At 39.3% G+C, this 12,159-nt stretch overlaps 1 protein-coding gene and 1 pseudogene across 1 annotated transcript in view; both read right to left on the minus strand.

Annotated features, from left to right (window-relative positions):
* Positions 1-12,159, minus strand: part of SANBR (SANT and BTB domain regulator of CSR) — a 67,983-nt gene that overhangs the window by 20,837 nt on the left and 34,987 nt on the right. Inside the window, 4 exon segments of the mRNA XM_006172111.3 lie at positions 781-926; positions 5,395-5,411; positions 5,414-5,546; positions 8,889-9,012. Coding sequence (XP_006172173.1) covers positions 781-926; positions 5,395-5,411; positions 5,414-5,546; positions 8,889-9,012 — 420 coding nt within the window.
* On the minus strand, positions 2,929-3,389 carry LOC106735246 (60S ribosomal protein L26-like; annotated as a pseudogene).

Below are 12,159 nucleotides of genomic sequence, written 5' to 3' on the forward strand. Positions count from 1 at the left end.
TGTTGGTATGCTTTGAGAAATGCCTCTATGAGAGGTTTTTCTGATCCCTAATCTGACAGTCTGCTACAATTACAAAAAGATGGAAATAACTTCAGAAATTACAGAATTCAAGAGTTGAAGCATATAAAAAGATCACTGTGACCATCAGCTTTTTTTGCTGGTTTTATTTATCAAGCACTTAAGAAGGGCTTAAGAAATTTTGGGGGATAACCCCCTAAAATTTGATTGAGAGTCCCAACTTTTTCATTCACCAAGGATCCCCTCCTTTTCATTTTTTTTGGTCCCCTGGGGCCGCCAACATTTTGAAGTATTTTTGCCTATAAAATAAACACCTGTTGGGGCCAGCAGGTGGCGTGGTGGTTAAGGGCACTGGATTCCCACATGGCTGACCACAATCAAGTCTCGGATGTGGTGGCTTGCTTTCTCATTTCCTCTCTTTCTCCCTCTCTCTCTCTCTCACTCTGTCCCTCTCTGACCAAATTCAAAGAAATAAATATACAAATAAATAAAGTTAAGTAAAAAATAATTCTTTTAAAAAAATAAATACCTGTTTGCTCTTATTGTAAATTAACACAATTTCAATTTAGCTTTCTGAAAGTCTATAAACTATTAGGTCATCAAAAAGTCAGGATATGTTTTGGTATGCAAAAATGCATCACAACTTTCCTGACGACCCAACATTTGGACTGACATTAGTGATTCAGGGAAGCTGAGGCACGGAGGACTCTGAGGCAGGAACTACTGAACAAAGATGCAGCACAGCACTGTCGTTTTTCTCACCTAACTGTATCTTTAGAAAAAGGCACAACAATGACATCTTTGTGCTTCTGCAGGTCGTCCAGTATTCTAGTAGTTGGACAGGACAGCAAGTCCCCACCTTCGCCATGATCACGAACAGCAACCATGTGGTCCTTTACTTTACAGCCCTGTCAAGGAAGAGACCTAGATTATAGACGTTGGTTCATTACGGAAACATTTCTTTAAAGATCACTGTTTCTGGTTGCCTTGTTCAGTCATTTGGTCATGTCAACAATTCCACAACTTTTGCTCAAAGAAAAAAGAATACTCATGTAGAAAAGATTGATACATAAATGTACAGATTAACAAACACCCAAGAATATCCATATGGGTAACTGCTGTCCACATTAAGAAACAGAACACTGATGGGACCAGCAGTCTCTCTCTGATCAAATTAAAATAAATTAAATAAATAAATACAAGTTAAATAAAATAATTCTTAAAACAACAACAAAAAAATCACATGTGCGTTAATGTACAGCATTCCAGTGCATGAATATACAACATTTGGTTATGTTTTCCATAGTTGGTGGAAGGGTTGTTCCTAGTACATGGCTGTCACAAATATTTCTATGAATATTCTTTCATATGCTTTCTTGGTGCACAAGTCCTCTTGTGCATCAAATTTTACTATCATCCATAGCAGGTGAGCATTCCTAATACTCTACATTCTTTTTGAAATTAATTAATTAATTAATTGATTATTTCAAATTTGACCAGAGAGAGACACAGAGAGAGAAAAGAAAGTGAGACAGCAAGCTGCCAGGTCCAGGACTAGAACCATGATCAGGCATGTGGGAGTCCAGCACCTTAACCACCACTCCACCTGCCAGCCCCAACATTCTTGGTAATACTAGGTTAGACATCCTAATTTTTAGCCATTCTGCTAAGTGAGTACTGGTATTTACAATTTTTTAAATATGCATTCCCTAGTTACAAATAAAGTTGTCCTTTTCATGTTTTAGGACAACTGAAATTGTTTTTTAAAATCAATTCCCTATTGTCTTATTTTACAGATTTGCAGGAGTTTAGAAATATACATATTCATGGGCCACAGACTAGTGGTTAAGGTAGCCAGGTTCTACATGACCTACAGTGCCTTGAATCCCAGACCTGACCACACGGAGGGCACATTGGGCACATGCGCATGCACAGCCAGGATCCCAAAGGGATGGAGATGGAGAAAGGACTGTGGTGTGGCTATGCTCCATGACGGGAGTGCCTTCTCCCATCTCTGTCTCTCTCTAGTGAGTGCTCACACCCTCTGGTAGCTAATAAACTTTAAAAAAAGAAAGGTATATTTAAATATATTTATTTGTGATATGACTCTTCTATGGACATCTATGTTGCTAATATCCTATCCCACTGTGACTTTACCTCCTCATTTTCAATTTACTTAATGTAGTTGATGTACTTGAACTTACCAATTCTTCATTTGTGGTATTATTTTTTAATAGCTTTATTAGTTTTCCAGTTACCTATAGGTGGTTTTTTTTTTTTTTTATAAATAGACTAAGCTAGTGTATTTATTTATTTATTTTAAAATTTGCTATAGGGCAATGTCCTTGCTGGAAAGAGGCAGAGAAATTGAACGTTAAGAAAGCACTGCCCTGGGGGGAGGGGATGGCCACACCACAATTCCTTCTCCTCCAGTCTCCCCTTGGGATATCGGGCACACGTGCACATGTGCCTGGTTTATTTTTCAAGCTGCTGGTTCTGGCACTGAAGTGCTGAGTTCGCCACATGGGATCTAGCTACCTTAACCACATCACTTGGCTGACCCAAGTGTAATTCTTTTTTCCTTCCTCCATATGGATACCCCAGTCCCACACCTCTTATTAAAAAATCTCATCACTCTGGAAAGCCACTTTCACTATAGTTAAGAATCCAAGCCAGTCTATTTCTGACCCAGCATTCTTTTTTTGCCTTAGGGGCATACACTTGCCAGAGACAGAGAGAGAGAGACAGACTGAGACAATGAGAGGGAAAATGAGAAATCACCCCCTGGGAGGATGGCCACACCACAATCCCTTCTCTTCCCAGGATCTTAGGTACACACACACATGTACCTGGCATGATTTTTTTTTTCATTTTAGCAGTTTTTTAATAAGAATGGTAGATAGGACTATTTTACTCCTGCATCTTTTTGATCGTTTCCTCCTTATATTTGCCCTTTTCCTTTCCTACTTGGTGAGACTTGGCTCTCCATTCAAGGATCTTTTTGCGGTCTTTGTCCAGCTTTAGTCTAGTGATAACCACCTTGCTGGGGTGAATCCCCACATGGACCATTGTGCCATTAGTCTTTTCCTGCTGCACCCGCTCAATATAGATGACATATTTCTTCCTGTAAACTTGGACCACTTTGCCAATTTGCTGACCTTTACAGTGTCCTCGCACAACCTAAACTTCATCATCCTTTCAGATGGGCATAGATCGCACGTTGTACTTCTGCCTCAGCTCTTTGGAAAGGGGGGAAGACATTATCTTCCTTCAGATGTGGGAAGGTGCATTGAAATGCCTTTTACGGTTCTTGCTTTGGTCAGAAGTCACGAAAGGACTGAACTTCATTTTGGCCGCTGCTGCTCCGGCGATGGCCACGAAAGAGAAAGCTACCTGGCATGATTTTGAGGCCATTGGGTCCAGGACTAGAACTATGGTCAGCCATGTGAGTCCAATGACCTAACTGCTACAACATCTGCTGACTCCTCTGACTGAGCATTCTATTTTACTTTTACTGGTGAATCAATCTCTCTCTCTGTTATTTTTGTTTGTTTGTTTGTTTTGCTATAGGGTGCGAACTCCCCAGAGACAGAGAGAAAAAGAGATAGAGAAAGTGAGAAAACACTCCCCAGGGAGGATGGCCATGCTGCAGTCTCTTCTCTTCCACTCTCCTTTTAGGATTTTGGGTACGCATGCACTAATGCCTTGAACCATGCAGTCACCAGGTAGGAACCAGTCACTTCACCCGCCACACCACCTGCTGGCCTTGTCCCCGTCCCACTCTTTGCCAGTATCATCCTCTCTTAATTATGACAGCTTTATAATATTTTTGTATGGATGATGATGATGAAGAGCTTTAGGTTCCTTTCATCCACTCATGAAATTTAGGTATGCGTTATTTTCAAAAGTCTTATGTATCAAGGAATCTAACCCACAGCAATACTCACATTCTATTCCAAGATAAAAAGTACAAGGATGCTCACTGCAACACTTTTAATACCATTGATCTGAAACTATCTAAATGTGCATTCATGGAAAAAATGGTTAAATAAATTGTGGGGCCAGCCCTGTGGCCTTATGGTTAAAGGAGCAGTATCCCACATGGCTGACTATGCAGTTTGAATCCTAGCCCTAGAGGCTGGAAAAATTAGCTGGACAAGTGTGTATGCATGCCCAAAATCCCAACAGTATGGAAAAATGGAGAAGAGACTGTGACATGACCAAGCTCCACTGAGGGGGGGTCCTTTCTCCCTCTTCCTCTGTCTCTCTCTGGTAAGTGTATGTACCTTCTGGGAACATTTTTTTTAAAAATCCTTAAAAATATGAAATTGTGTAAATATATATATTGCTTGGACTATTACACAGCAGTTATATGAAATGACACAGAAAGATAACCTAAGTATTCCACTGCATAAAAAGAACAAATTTTAGAATAATGAGTAGAATAATCTCATTTCCCAAACAAACAAGCAAAAAAACCTACATATGATTTATTTCTGAAATTCATAAAATAACATCTAAAAGGAAACTGTAGTTTCCTCTAAAAAGAGATGGAGAATGAAGGGGTGGCCTAAAGAGGGACTTGTACTTCTTCCTACACTTATTTATGTACTATCTAAAGTTCTGTCTAAATGAATACATTACTTTCATACTTTAAAAAAGTATAAGTAAATATAAATAAAAAAGTTTAGGGACTGGCAGGTGGCGTGGTGGGTAAGGATGCTGGACTCCCACATGGCTGACAGTGGTCTGAGCCCTGGATCTGGCGGTTTCCTGTCTCACTTTCTCTCTCTCTCTCTTTCTCTCTCTGTGTCCCTCTCTGGTCAAATTTAAAATAAATAAATAAATAATGGGCCAGCAGGTGGTGTGGTGGATAAGGGCGTTGGATTCCCACATGGCCAACCATGGTTCAAATCCTGGACCTGGTGGCTTGCTTTCTCACTTTCCCTTTCTCTCCTCTTTCTCTCTCTCGTCAAATAAAGAAAAAAAAAAAAAAAACAAATGTAAATAAATAAATAAATAATTCTTTTAAAATAAATAAATAAATAAAGTTAAGTAAAATAATTCTTAAAAAAAAAAAGTTTAAACGAATGTGTTAGTGACACTGCACCTACAAAAGGTCAACATTCAAAATACCAGCAGATGGTGTAATGGTTACATCACTGGACACCCACATAATCAACGGTGGTTTGAGTCCCGGACCCAGTAGCTTAAAACTCACATTGGGTGTGTGTGTGTGCATGCCTGAAATCCCAAGAGGAGAAGGAATCGCAGCATGGCCATCCTCCTGGGGGGTGATTTGTTGCTTTCTGTCTCTGTCTTTCTGGCAAGCACATGTGTCCTATAGCAAAAGTCTCTCTAAAAAAATAATAATACCTTTGTAAGCTGAGTAGATCAAACCGAAGAACCTTTTGGTTACAGCAGGGATAAATTCCAGTGCCAACAGTACTCACCGAACTTGCTGCAGTAGGATAAACCACTGTTTCTGAGTGGTACTGACAATGTGAAAATTCAATACAGAGAAAAGCCTGAATATAAGAAACACAGAATCAGTTATACTCACAGTGAAATTATACATCTCAAAAATGCTTCATTTAAGAGGACGTATTGTATGTTCCATTTACATGAAATGTACAGAAAAGACCAATCTGTAATACACAAGGTAGATTAATAGTTGCCAGGGTTGGTGGTTATAATGGGGAGTGGAAACAACTGGGCACAAGGGATCTTTTTTTTAATTGAGAGGTTTTTGCTATAGGGCGCGTGCGCTCACCAGAAAGACTGAAAGAGACAGAGAGATAGAAAGTGAGAAATCATCCCCCAGGGGGGATGGCCACACCGCAATCCCTTCTCCTCCATTCTCCTCTCAGGATCTTGGGCAAGCATGCACATGCAGCTGGCGTGAGATTAAGGCACTGGGTCCAGGACATGAACCTCAGTTGACTACATGGGAGTCCAGCAACATAGCCATTATGCTAACTGCTGGTCCCACACAAGAGATCTTTCCAGGGTGATGAAACTGCACCGAAATTGGATGGTGGCACAACTCTATAAATTTACTAAAAATCAGTAAATTGTACATTTAAAATGAATGAATTTTATGGCATGTAATTATACCTCAAAGGCTATTAAAAAGTAAAGAAATTACTTTCCTCAAAATTTAGATAAATTAATCTTGATAAACATTCAATTTTACAATTGACCAGGCACTCAAAAGTTTTCCAAAGAAGGTCAGCAATTGACCAGGCACTCAAAAGCTTTCCAAAGAGAGCCAGTGGATGGCAGGATGGCTAAGGCATTGGATCCCACATGGTCGATTCTGTAGTTCAAGACCTAGACCCAGTAGCTTGTAAAACACTCTGAGTGTGTGTATGTATGTGCCCCAAATCTAGAGAGGACTATGGAGAGGGGACTGTGGTGTGGCTATACCATCTTGGGGGGGGATGGTGGATTTCTCACTTTCCTTCTCTTATCTCTGGCCAATGCACATGCCCTATTGGCAAAAATCTAAAAAAAACTTTCCATAGAAAAATGAAATAAAATCTTGTCTCACTTCGTTATTTTTTAATGTATTTTTTAAAAAATTATTTGTTTCATTTTATTTCTCGTTATTATTTTTAATTTGATGAGAGAGAGAAAGTGGGAAAACAAGCCACCAGTTCCAGGACTCAAACCAGTCACCCATGTGGGAGTCTAGTTCCTTAACCACCATACCTGACCTGCCAGCTCCTCTTGATGTATTTTTAAGGTATATATTTAGTATTCATATTAATGAAAACTGGAGCAAATCATTGATGGAACAAACTTACAAAAATTTAATCTCGGGAACAGAAATTAACGTAACGGCTATGTCGCTGGACTCCCACGTAGTCGACTGCCGTTCGAGTCCCAGACCTGGCAGCTTAAACTCACACCAGGTGTGTGTGCATGCATGCCCAAGATCCCGAGAGGAGAATGGAGGAGAAGGGATTGCGGCGTGGCCATCTCCCCTGGGGGATGATTTCTCACTTTCTGTCTCTCTGTCTCTTTTTGGTGAGCGCACGTGCCCTATAGCAAAAACCTCTCAAAAAAGAAAAAAAAGATTTAATCACAAAATTAAGAGGGTTCAAATATGTTTTATCAAACGTATTTCAAATGTAAGTTGAAATAGTTCAAATTTGTAAGTTGGTAAAATAATTCAAAAGAAAAAATAAATGAATAATTCTGTTTTTATTTTTGGAGAGTTTTTTGCTATAGGGCGTGTGCACACGCTCACCAGAAAGAGAGACAGAGACAGAAACCGAGAAATCACTCTTCAGGAGGGATAGACACGCAGCAATCCCTTCTCTTCCATTCTCTTCTTGGGATCCTGGGCACGCACACACACGTGTCTGGCGTGAGTTTAAGACACAGGGTCCGGGCCTCAAACCACTGTTGACTACATGGGAGTCCAGCAACATAGCCATTATGCCAACTGGTGGTCCCACAAATTAATAATTGTAAGCATTGATCTTGAACATATATTATGTTTTTCTATGTAAAAATGCATCATGACTTTCCCAACGACCCAAGAAAGTATAATCTATAGTTCAGAATTTTTAGTTGTTAGTTTCAATTATTATGTTTGAGTGAGTTTTTAATTTAAAATTTTAAAAAATTATGGAAACCAGAAGTTAGCATAACGGCTATGTCCCTGGACTCCCATGTAGTTGACCGCGGTTCAAGTCCTAGACCCAATGGCTTAAACTCGCACAGGGCGCGTGTGAGTACATGCCCAAGATCCCAAGAAGAGAATGGAGGAGAAGGGATTGCAGTGTGGCCATCCCCGCTGTGGGGGTGATTTCTCGCTTTCTGTCTCTTTCTGGTGAGCGCATGCACACTGCCTCTATAGAAAAAAAAAAAAAAAAAAAAAAAAAAACTCTCAAAAAAATTATTTAATTTTTATTTATTATTATTTGTTATCAGAAAAGTAATGATATATTTCTCTATATTTTTCTATGCAAAAATGCATCATGATTTTCTTAAAGACAGAATATTATTATTTTTTAATTTTTGCTATAGGGCATATGAACATGAAAAACATGTTGGACATATGTGCGTGCATGCCCAAAATCCTGAGAGGAGAAGGAAGAGAAAGTATTGTAGCATGGCCACCTCCCCTGCGAGGTGATTTCTCACTTTCCCCTCTCTATCTCCATTCAGTGAGCACATGCACCCTACAGAAACACACACAACAACTAAGTGGTTGCCAGAGGCTGGGATGGAAGCAGGAATTGACAAAAATGTAGTACAAGAGAACTGTTTAGGGTAGTGGAAATGTTCCCTGTTCTGATTTTAGTTTATAGTAACATGACTGCATTTGTAGAGCCTAAAAAAAGATGAATTTTACTACATGTAACTTATACTTCAGCTGGGCCAGCAGGAGGTGCAGAGGTTAAGACTTCTGGATGCTACATGGCAACTAAGCAACTCGAGTCCTAGACTCAGGAGCTTAAAAAATGTGCTGGGTGCGTATGTGTGCATGACCAAAATCTCAAAAGGAGAGAAAAATGGAGAAGGGAATGTGGCATGACCATTTTCCATGAAGGGGAGTGTCTTCTCACTTTCTCTCTCTCTTCAGTGAGCACGCATGTCCTCTGGCAAATTAAAAAAGAAATTCAGCAAGGCATTGATCGTTTTAGGAATAAAATTAAAAAGTGGAAAAAGAAACATGGTAAGAAAAATGAAGCCAGATATAAGCAATGTTTAATAGTTCCACCGGTTTTGCAGCTTGTTTCTTCAAAAAGATGTCAGATACTGCCCAAGCACATCCAAACTTACTAATTAAAACAGCAGATATTGAAAGAACCTTACTCTCAATGTTTGTGGAACAGGATATTAAAAACACTCACCTGATAACATCTTGAACAAGTCAGCCAGTTGACTGTTCCCCACAAGCGCCAATAAACATCTCTCCAAGATTTTAATTCTTCAAAAAGACTATTCGAATACTCATGAACATCCCATGTCTTATCTCTTATGTGGATATAGATAAGTTATATCACATAAGAAGTTGGCAATACAAATGTTTATAAATTAAAGAGCCTGAACAGGCCAACAGCTGGCTCTTCACCATATATTGCTAAATTATACGTTTATTCTAATTGCATATGCTGTAAAAAAAAGTTGTTACTAATTATGGGTGATTTTAAACATCTCATTAATGTATTAATTCTTTACATTATTTTCAAATGGCATTTTCTAATAACTAATATGGAATATACAATTGGGTCTTGGTAATATACATTTAAAAATTATATAAAGTTTAAAAATAACAAAGGCTTGGGGCCAGCAGGCATGCTAGTTAAGGTGCTGGACTCCCATGTGACTGACCACAGTTCGAGTCCCAGACCTGGCAGCTTGCTTTCTCACTTTCCCTCTCTCTCTGGTCAAATTTCAAAAAAGAAAATAATAAAACTAAATTAAATAAATAATTCTTTTAAAAAAACAATTAAAACCATTTCTGTTATTATCATACATAACTCAAGTTTCTTTCTTAAGTCATTTTAATTTTTTTAAATTTTTGCCGTTTTTCTCTCTCTCTCTCTCTCTCTTTTTTTGACTTTGGTATAGTATATGGGAATTTGCTGGAGAGAGACAGAGAAAGAGAGAAGGAAATTGAGGAAGCACCCCACAGGAGATGGCTACACCACAATCCATTATCCTCGATTTTCTTCTCAGGATGTTGGGCATATATGCACACGCACCTCATGTGTTCTCAAGCTGCTGGGTCCAGAACTCGAATCATGCAGTCAGCTACCTGAAACATAGCACCTTAACTTCTGGTCCAATTTTTGCTATTTTCACATTTAGCTCAACAAATAACAAAATGCAATCATATTACAAATTATAAAGGCACGTCTGTCCTGAAAGTTATTTTAAGTAAACTTTTCTTTTTAAAGATTTATTTATTTATTCATTCATTCAGTTTAATTTGACCAGAGAGAGACACAGAGAGAGGAGAGAGGAAAGTGAGAAAGCAAGCCAACAGGTCCAGGACTTGAACCATGGTCGGCCATATGGGAGTGTCCAGCGCCTTAACCACCACACCACCTGCTGGTCCCTTAAATAAACTTTTTAATGGTATGCATTAATTACTAACTTGTAGAGAACTACTTTTGAATGAAACAACAAAAGTGGATGTTGACGTTAACATCAACTACTTTTTTTACATATTATTACATCAATAGCTATTGCAGACAGAATGGAAGTAATTTTCAATAGGGAAATCAAGTCTCCAGTTAAAAATAGCATAAAAAATTCTAGGTGCTGGGTCCAGCAGGTGGCGTGGTGGTTAAGGGCACTGGACTCCCATAGGGTCGACCGCAGTTCAAGTCCCAGACCCGGTGGCTTGCTTTCTCTCTCTCTCTCTCTCTTCTCTCTCTGTCCCTCTTTGGTCAAATTAAAATAAGTAAATAAATAAAGTTAAATAAAATAATTCTTAAAAAAATCTATCCCCAAAAAAGACAGGTGGGATTATATCAGATTAAGAAATTTCTGCATAGCAAAGGACACTGACTGTAATTAGTGTGAATTGACAACCCTCGGAATGGAAAATAATTTTTTGTTAACTGTGCCTCAGATAAGGAATTGATAACCAGAATACACAGGGAACTCAAGCAGCTTACCGGAAAGGAAATGACTAACCCAGTTAAAAGATGGGAGAATGAGCTGAATAAGCAACTCTCTCAGGAAGACATACGAACAGCCAAAAAGCATATGAAAAAATGCTCAACATCCGTCATTGTAAGGGAGATGCAGATCAAAACCACACTGAAGGGACTAGTAGTTGGCGTAATGGCTATGTCGCTGGACTCCCATGTAGTTGACCACAGTTTGAGTCCTGGACCTGGTGGCTTAAAACTCACGCGGGGAATCAGCAGTTAGCGTAATGGCTATGTAGCTGAACTCCCATGTAGTCGGCCACGGTTCGAGTCCTGGACCTGGTGGCTTAAACTCACACCCGGCGCATGTGTGTGCGTGCCCAAGATCCTGAGAGGAGAATGGAGGAGAGGGGACTGAGGTGTGGCCATTCCCTTGGAGGGTGATTTCTCGCTGTCTATCTCTCTCTCTCTTTCTGGCAAGCACACGTGCCTTAGAGTAAAAAAAAAAAAAACTCTCCAAAATAACCTCATGCCGGGTGTGTGTGCGAGCATGCCCAAGATCCAAGAGGAGAATGGAAAAGGGATTATGATGTGGCCATCCCCCCAGGGGATGATTTCTTGCTTTCTGTCTCTCTGTCTCTGTCTTTCTGGCGAGCACACGTGCCCTATAGCAAAAACCTCTCCAAAAAAAATTAAATAAATAAATAAATCAAAATCACAATGAGATACCATCTAACCCTAGTCAGAATGGCAAAGATTAAGAAAACAAATAATGGTAAGTGCTGGAGAGGATGTGGTGAAAGGGTGACACTCCTATACTGTTGGTGGGAATGTAAATTGGTCCAGCCACTGTGATGAACGATATGGAGATTCCTCAAAGACCTTCAGATAGAACTACTATATGATCCAGCAATTCCACTCCAGGGTATCTATCCAAAGGACAGGAGAGTACTCTGTCAGAAAAGCACTTGCACAACTATTTTCATTGCAGTACTGTTCACATTTGCTAAGATATGGAACCAACCCAAATGTCCACAGATGAATGGATTGAAAAATTATGGCACATATACTCCATGGAATACTATTCAGCCATAAAAAAAACAACAAGGCCAAGGGCCAGCATGGCATGGTGGTTGAAGGCGCTGGATTCTCACATGGCTGACCATGGTTTGAGTCCTGGACCTGGCAGCTTTCTTTCTCCCTTTCTGTTTCTCTCTCTGTCTCTCTCTGGCCAAATTAAAAATAATAAAATAATAAATAAATTATTAATGGAATTAAATAAATAAATAATTCTTAATAAAACAAAACAAAAAACAAGGCCCTGAAATTTGATAGAAAATGGACAAATATGGAAAATTTGTTGCTGAGTGAAGCAAGTCAGGCTATGAAAGAGAAACACCATATGTCTCCACTTAACATATACCAACTGTCCACACTCTGGTAGATACTGAAAGGCTGGAGAACACAAAAGCATTAAAAATGGTAGAGATAAAGGGGAAAGAGAATATGGGAGGGGAAG

This window comes from Tupaia chinensis, unplaced genomic scaffold (genome assembly GCF_000334495.1).
Source record: "Tupaia chinensis unplaced genomic scaffold, TupChi_1.0 Scaffold000341_1, whole genome shotgun sequence".
In the NCBI taxonomy this organism is placed as follows: domain Eukaryota; kingdom Metazoa; phylum Chordata; class Mammalia; order Scandentia; family Tupaiidae; genus Tupaia; species Tupaia belangeri.